The sequence below is a fragment of the Trichechus manatus genome, unplaced genomic scaffold (genome assembly GCF_000243295.1).
Source record: "Trichechus manatus latirostris isolate Lorelei unplaced genomic scaffold, TriManLat1.0 scaffold00092, whole genome shotgun sequence".
NCBI classification, from domain to species: Eukaryota; Metazoa; Chordata; class Mammalia; order Sirenia; family Trichechidae; genus Trichechus; species Trichechus manatus.
In genome coordinates this window covers 7,200,950-7,208,763 of record NW_004444028.1, presented here as the reverse complement: position 1 = coordinate 7,208,763, position 7,814 = coordinate 7,200,950, and the positions used below count along the sequence as shown (strand labels likewise).

Here is a 7,814-nt window from a genome sequence, read left to right as displayed (position 1 = left end):
GGGAGAGTTGCGGAGAAGGGGCGGCAGCAGAGGGGAGGGTACACTTCCGAGTGACAAAGTTCATCATCGAGGCAGGTGTCAAGCTAGGGCTGCAGTCTGTCCCTGTTACCGTGGCGTGTGCCGTTTACCACAGGTTTTTCAGCGAGGCTGACCTGGATGCCTGCCACCCCTATCTCGTCGCCATATCTGCCATTTATTTGGCCGGCAAGGTGGAGGAGCAGCACTGCACACGCGGGACAGCATCAGCGTGTCCAACAGGTATTTGAACCTGAGCAGTGAGCCCGTGGAGCTGGACTCCCGCTTCTGGGGGCTCCGAGATAGCATCATTCAGTGTCAGCTGCTTGTGCTGTGAGTTCTGCGTTTCTGGGTCTTCTTCCAGCATCCACGTGCTCCACTACCTGATCTCCCCTCAAGAACTGGGATGAACCCGTACAGCTGGCAGCAGACACTATCTCTGTGACCGCCAGGGCCCTGCTGTGGGACAGCCGCCACGGGGGGCTCTGCCTCCGCTTCCTGGCACAGCACAGAGCCGTGGCGGCGCTCCACCTGGCCCTGCAGGACTGCGGCATAGAGGTGCCTGCCGATGCCGAGGCTGAGAAGCTATGGTGGCAGGTGAGGCGGCTGCTCCGCACATGGCTAGTCTGGAGTGTGTGCGCCCTGCCTTTTTCCAAGGACTTCCCGGAGCACCCTTTTCTGAATGTTCACGTTCTTTTCATTCATTATCCATGACGACGTGGGATGCTCGGGAATATTGGAGCTGTTATCATGGTCTAATGCAGGGTTTCTCTACTTCGGCACTGTGGACCTTGGGCCAGATCATTCTCTGCCCATCCTGTGCATTGACTGGGAACTCGGACTAGATCAGAGCTAACAAACCTCGGTCCAGGAGCTCTTCCCCAGACTTCCCAGATGCCTTCCTCCCCTCCTGCAGGTCTTGGCTCACGTACCCCATCGCAGTGCCACCTCCCCTGCCCACCCTCTTGAAAGTTGAAGCTTTCTTGACACGCCCTTTTCCTTGGCTGATGCCTACACAGCCAAAAAACGACGGTTCCCTTGTCTGTCTGGCCACAGCCCAGGCTCACCTCTCCCCTGAGGCTGTATCCAGCCAGTAGACTGACCTGTTCCCAGCTTCCGTGCCTGTGTTTTCTGAACTGATTTCTGGGCACCTCTGCTTTCTGTCCTACCAGCAGATTTGTTGTCCCTGTATAGGAGGGAGACCTTCCTGAGTGTGAGGTGCGGTGGCGTTGTCAGGCCTCGTGGCTCCTGCTGCCAGCCGTGCCTCCTCTGAGGGCTTGGCTGTGTCTCCCTGCACAGACTGTTGCCTTTCTTCTGCCAGGTGCCCCAGGGTTGTCAGCTGCCCTGGACTACTTTTTAACAGTCATTTCTTGCCTTGGGATTTCAGGACCACGTAGGTAGTGAGTGGACTCTGCTGAGCAAACCCTATTTCTGAAGTATTTGTTTTCCCTTCAGAGCCCAGGGCGAGACAGCTCAACCTCCTGAGCCATTGCCCAGAAGTGTCTAGATCAGCATCTCACTGAGGTTGCAGCCTTTTATGGTCCTGGCTTTTTTGGGGGGGAGGAGGAGGAGGATAGTCACAGGTCCGGTTCCCTCCTTGGCTTGGCCCAAGGCCTTGACTTGTGTCCCTCGTTAGTGCCTTTGTTCCCCAGGCAGCAACACCACCACCACCCCCGGCCTGGGTGGTCACAGCATCTGATGAAGGGCTCATTGCTTTGGTTTTTGCTTTCCTTCTTGTCAGGGGTCCCTAAGACCACTCTCAGGCTCGTGATTCACTAGAAGGACTCATAGAACTCAGAAAAGCTATTATACTCACGGTTACAGTTTATTACAGCGAAAGGGTACAGATTAAAACCAGCAAAGGGAAGAGGTGCATAGGACAGAGTCCAGGAGAGCCCAGGCGTGAGCTTCTGATGGTCTTCTCCCCGTGGAGTTGTACAGACAGTGCTTGCTTCTCCCAGCAACAATGTGTGACAGCACACGTGAATATTACCAGCCAGGGAAGCTCAGCCAAGCCTTGGTGTCCAGGGTTTTATTGGGGGTTGGTCATGTAAGCATGGAGTACCCACGTGGCTGACCTTGGTTACTCACACTCTAGTCCCCCACAGGTCAAGCTGCTACCATGAGGCCCAAGGCCGCCACCATCAATCCCATTATTGGCGTAGACTGGGGTGGTCCGAGTTCCCGATCATGAATCCCACTGTTGGCATAGACTGTTTGGCGTGGTCCAAGCCTTCACGTATACAGAGGCACTCTTAACCAGGGAGGATATTCCAAGGGCTTAGAAGTCACCTCCCAGGACTGGGCTCCAGGCCCAGCTCTGTCATCAGTTCCCTGCGTGGCCTTGGACAGGTCCCCTGTCCATCTGGAATATTCTCTGCTTAAGTCTTTGGCCTCAAGCAGGCTGGAACTGAACTGGCTTTGCAAGAGAACCACCGTTGTGCGCATAGCCAAGCCCTCATGCCCTCCTTTTTGTTGATGAAATGCAGTTCTTGGTTTAGTGGTTGGTGACCTGGTTTGACACACAGTGAGTCTAATTGGAACCTGTTTTCCTTCTCTTTTCTAAGCCAACCATTGATAATATTATGTCTGATCTCATTCAGATTTATACTGTGGACACAGAGATCCTTTAAGGCACTGGTCCAGGCCTGTCCAAAGAGAAACGGGATGGCTGGCTGCAGACTGGACTTCCCAGGCTAGCTGGGGACGGCTCGGCCACCTGGCCACACAGGCCCATCCCCAGAGGACTGGTTGGGAGCAATGGCTCTGTGCTGCTGGAAATGGCTGCTGATGCCTCGTTGACCTGTGGCCTTGATTGCCCCTCCCAGCCACACGCAGATGAAGGGAGCGCCCCTTTGGTGGCAGCCTGGAGACCATCCTGTGGGCAGATCTGAGGTGGTCCATGCGCACTTTGTCCTTTGCGAGGATTCAGACTGCATTTAAGGCATGGATTCACTGAGAGGAAAATCGAAGTAGTGTATTTGACTGTACCCCCTGGGCTTCCTTAAAGCCAGATTTATGGAAAGGATGAGTGTGTAACAGAGAGGGAATTCTATTTTGTATAATAAAAGGTGATGAAAACCCTCCTCCTACAAAGAAGAATGTGTTGTTTATATGACTTCTCAAGATTTCTTGGATTGTCTAAATTTAATTGCAGACCGGAAGGGGAAGGCTGGAAGAAGACGACCTCAGCTCACTTCTTATGAGCTTTAGGAACAGATAATTAATAGGTGGAGTTGGGGCCTTGCCAGAAATACTCATATTTAAATTATAGTAGTTAATTTATGACTGTGAAAAAAACCTCAAATGGCTTGATGTACGATGTGTATAAATGCTTGGGGGAGGTTTTAGAACATTTTTAAGCTTCGGGATTATTTTACAAGATAACAATTGTAGGAAAAATGCTCTCTCAGATCCAGGGTTTACAAATGCAGTATTACATATGACTCTCTCTCCTAGCTGACTCAGGTGAGTCTGTCCATGAGATGGGTGAAAGAACTAGACTGAGAGCTGAGGGACCTTTACGTTGTTAATTCTTCTTTAACCTTGCAAGAATAAAAAATAATCTTGGGTTAACATTTTATTTTCATAAATTTCATTTTTAAACTTTTTATTTTCTCGGTAAATAGGTATTGTGTATTTTTGCCTTTGTTATATGTTATATGTTCCACATGAGCACAATTAAGTGTTCTGGAATTCCCATTCTTCACAGTGTTATCAATAATTTGTTATGATCCACACAGTCGATTGCCTTTGCGTAGTCAGTAAAACACAGGTAAAGTTCTTTCTGGTATTCTCTGCTTTCAGCCAAGATCCATCTAACATCCGTGTTCAAGACCAAGTTTCAGAGTTTCATCTGGCATCCATTTTGGTCTTTTATCTTTCCTGTCTTTTTAATGACCTTTTGTTTTCTTCATGTATGATGGCCTCGATGTCCCCCAACTCATCTGGTCTTTGGTCATTAGTGTTCAGTGCGTCAAATCTGTTCTTGAGATGGTCTCTAAATTCAGGTGGGACATACTCAGAGTCATACTTTGGCTCTCATGGATTTGTTTTAATTTTCTTCAGCTTCACTTTGAACTTGAATGTGAGCAGTTGATGGTCTGTTCTGTAGTCAGCCCCTGGCCTTGCTTTTCCATCATCTTTTTCCACAGATATAGATGATTTAGTTCCTGTGTATTCCATCTGACGAAGTCCACACGTATAGTTGCTGTTTTATGTTGTTGAGAAAAGATATTTGCAATTATTAAGTCGTTGGTCTTGCACAGTTCTGTCATGGGATCCCCGATGTTGTCTGTTTCACCAAGGCCGTATTTTCCAAGTACAGACCCTTCTTTGTTTCTAGTCTTTGTGTTCCAGTCGCCAGTGATCATCAGTGCGTCTTGATTGCGTGTTTGATCAGTTCCCCAGACTGCAGAAGTTGTGGTTGTGGGACTATGCAAATAAATTGTATGGAACCCTGATGAGGGGATTGGTCGGTTTGCCATCCCACTAGGCTTAAAATGAGCCATCCCTGAGGCGAGAAGAGAGGACCTCCCTACCACCAAGAAAAAGAGCCGTGAGTGGAGTGTGTCCTTTGGACCTGGGTCCCTGCACTGACAACCTCTTAGACCCAGGAGACAGATCTGTAACACTGGAGATGGTGAGAAGTAGCAGCAGAGAAGTGGCGGCAGCAGAACCAGGAGACCAGAGCGAGATGGCGTGGTGGGCTTCCCGGCCACAGAGTGAGGCAGCTAGAGTGGGTTTGTCGCCCCAATGAGTGAGAGAGCTGAGCGCCTTCGAGCCAAGGCTTACCAGAATGGGGTGCCTGGGCACTTACTGGCGGAGCGAAAGAGCTTTGTAATGCTTGTGTGAGGAGGAGCTGTCTGGATTGAAGAACCTTATCCTCAGTCCTTCCTGATCCTGAATTGTAACCTGTTCCTTCCCTAAGAAACTTCATAATAGCAAGTATCGTCTGTGGGTTCTGTGTGGCCATTACAACGAACTATTGAACCCAAGTAGAGAAGTAGAAAGTGCTGTGGGAGGGACGACTAGTGTCAAAATTGGTAAAAAGGTTGGAGAGAGGAGGTAGGTCTGACCTCCACCTCTTGTGAATCAGCCTGATGTTGATGGTGATTCTCTTCCCCTGGTGAAGTTAGAGGTCGAACACTGTTTTGCTGTTTTTACAGCTGCCTTGCTAAAGGATTTTCCTTTGAAAGGGGAACACATGCTTTTTAACAGATGATTATTGCTTTTACCTTTTTTTCTTCAGTAAACTTTTGGAGGTAGGCTTATGGCTTTCAGTCTTTGCTTATGCTTTTGACTTTAAAAGGGATATGAAAGACCTTTATTGTACATATATACACACAGACTTACAAGTATTAGTATCATGTGATATTTATATATTCCCTGTGCATATATGCACACGTAGTCCTATAAGTATCATTGTTGCTGTTGTATGCTGTTGTGTTGACTCTGACTCTTAGTGACCTTATAGGACAGAGTAGAACTGCCCCGTAGGGTTTCCTAGGCTGTAGTCGTCATGGGAGCAGATCACCAGGTCTTTTCTCCCACAGAACTGGTGGGTTCAAACCGCCGATCTTTTGGTTAGCAGCTGAGCACTTAACCGTCGGACCACCAGGGCTCCTTCCTGTAAGTACTAGTATCACCCAATATTATTTATTGATTGATTTATTATTATTGCTTCACAGTGAAGAACTGAACGTCATCATGTCTGGAGTCAAGCGAACCATCAAGGAAACCGACCCTGATTATGAGGATATATCTGTCGCCCTTCCGAATAAACGGCATAAAGCAATTGAGAATTCAGGTAGAAATGGATTTGCCTTAGGAACTTAATTGATTTTTTTTGTTGACATGGGTCTCCAGAAATGTGTTTCCATTCCTGTGTATAATTTCGAGGGTTTTGTGAGAGGGATTAGCTAAGTACTTTGTTTAATAGTAACATACCAGTGTGGCATAAAAGGCAGAAGAGGATCTGGTGGGAACACAGTGAGGTAGAGGGTAAAAATGTCAGTGGTGAGACAGGCTACAGGTAACTGTCGTTGTGTGTTAGGTATAATCATAAAAACTTAGGAGGCCTGTAGGTTTTACCTAGGTCAGTTTTTGCCACGTGTAGTTTGTGTTCTACGCTGTGGTACAGTCACGCGAGATGAGGGTCATTATACGTGGACCAACATTGTTATTTTTACAGTTATATATTATTTTAACGTGTATAGAAAAGTTAATGATCTCACCAAGCTTGAGGTTTCGTGACTGCTGTTGCTCAGGATACGGCTAAAATTATTTTAAAATATTATTTGTGTTAATTAGATGTTTGACATGGTTCTCAGATGTGGTCAGTATCTTGAAGGTGGAATGATGGAAATGTGGGACACATGGATTTAGTGACGCGTGGGACGCATTGACCAGGCTCAGTCTCTGCACTGCCTGCCGGGGGGGAGGTGGTAAATTGCCCGAGATGTCTGACTAGTTGAGAACAAATCATCAACTATGGTTTTACAGTTACCCAGAATGTCTCAAAAAATTGCTACATTTGCTTTTTTTAAAAAAGTTATTACTGAAATTTATTAATGTTTATTTATATCCTTTATAAATAAACATGCATTGTGATATTTTCATACAGCTCGAGATGCTGCCGTACAGAAGATCGAGACTATTATCAAGGAACAATTTGCCCTTGAAATGAAGAATAAGGAGCATGAAATTGAAGTCATTGACCAGGTATGAGGATGATAAATGTGGGGGAGGGAAGCTGTTGAAAAATAGGAAGAAATCTGTTGAGATAGAGCTGTGGTTGGATTCTGCCCTCTGCTCTTCTTTCAGAAACGGCTCTCCTCATTAGGTGGCAAGTGTCAATGTTTTCATTTGTCTTTCTTTGATTATTAGAGAAGTCGAGCTTTCTGTGCGTGTGTGTTCCCTTGCATTTATTTTGTGAATTGTTTGTGCATCTCTCGTCATTGCCGTTAAAGTAATGAGCTACTGTCTGTTTTTAGCGACTGATCGAGGCAAGAAGGATGATGGATAAACTTCGTGCCTGCATTGTGGCAAACTACTATGCGTCTGCAGGTCTTGTAAAAGTTTCTGAGGTAAATATTCCTCATTTCCGGTCTCTTTTGCCAGCCACCCGTGTTTGTTGTCTGAAGGGGAAGTTGGTGTCAGCATGGGATCCTCGCTTTTGAAACATTTCTTATACTGAACTTTAGAATTCAAGAAACGTACCCATCTTCCTGGTTTGTTCAACTGCAGGCTTTAATGGTCTCTCTACATTGCCAGTCATTCTAAGTAGCTTTTTTATTTTCTTTTTATCTAATTCTTCTAATAATTGTTAAGCATTGTGCTAGGCTTGGCAGATAACCAGGATGAGTGAGACTGTATTGTAACTTGCCCTACTTCCCGTTCATTTTTGGTTGACTTTCCCTCTGGCCTTCTACTGCTAATGAATGACAAATTTTAGTTTCAGTAGATTCACCCTATTCAGTAAGCCCTGGTTTTTATCCTGTGTTGTATTCTGATTAGGATTTATTCAGGGACATTTGCTGGATCTCCTGAATTTCAGTTTCAGCCTGCTGAAACTAAACGACACAGGTGTGCCGTTGTCTGCTGTGATCAGCCATCGGATTATTTTAGTTTACAGTAACGAAATGCATATATAGCCTTGAAAAACCTTTGTCACTGAAATCCAAAAGCTTTGTTGCTTTGACGCTGAAACGCTAGTCTCTGGCTCCTTTTTTCTCACAAAAACATGTATTTTAATAGCATAATTTTTAAAAGGTGGGATTCCTGAGAACGTAACTACA

At 46.3% G+C, this 7,814-nt stretch overlaps 1 protein-coding gene and 1 pseudogene across 1 annotated transcript in view; both read left to right on the top strand.

Moving 5' to 3' along the window:
* The window catches only part of LOC101355204 (cyclin-Q-like), a 3,969-nt pseudogene extending 1,321 nt beyond the window's left edge, over positions 1-2,648 (top strand).
* Positions 2,649-5,602: 2,954 nt separating this feature from the next.
* Positions 5,603-7,814, top strand: part of YEATS2 (YEATS domain containing 2) — a 79,125-nt gene continuing 76,913 nt past the window's right edge. Inside the window, exons 1-3 of the mRNA XM_023736852.1 lie at positions 5,603-5,824; positions 6,641-6,738; positions 7,011-7,103. Coding sequence (XP_023592620.1) covers positions 5,725-5,824; positions 6,641-6,738; positions 7,011-7,103 — 291 coding nt within the window. The 5' untranslated portion in view covers positions 5,603-5,724. The remainder of the gene's footprint in view (positions 5,825-6,640; positions 6,739-7,010; positions 7,104-7,814) is intronic.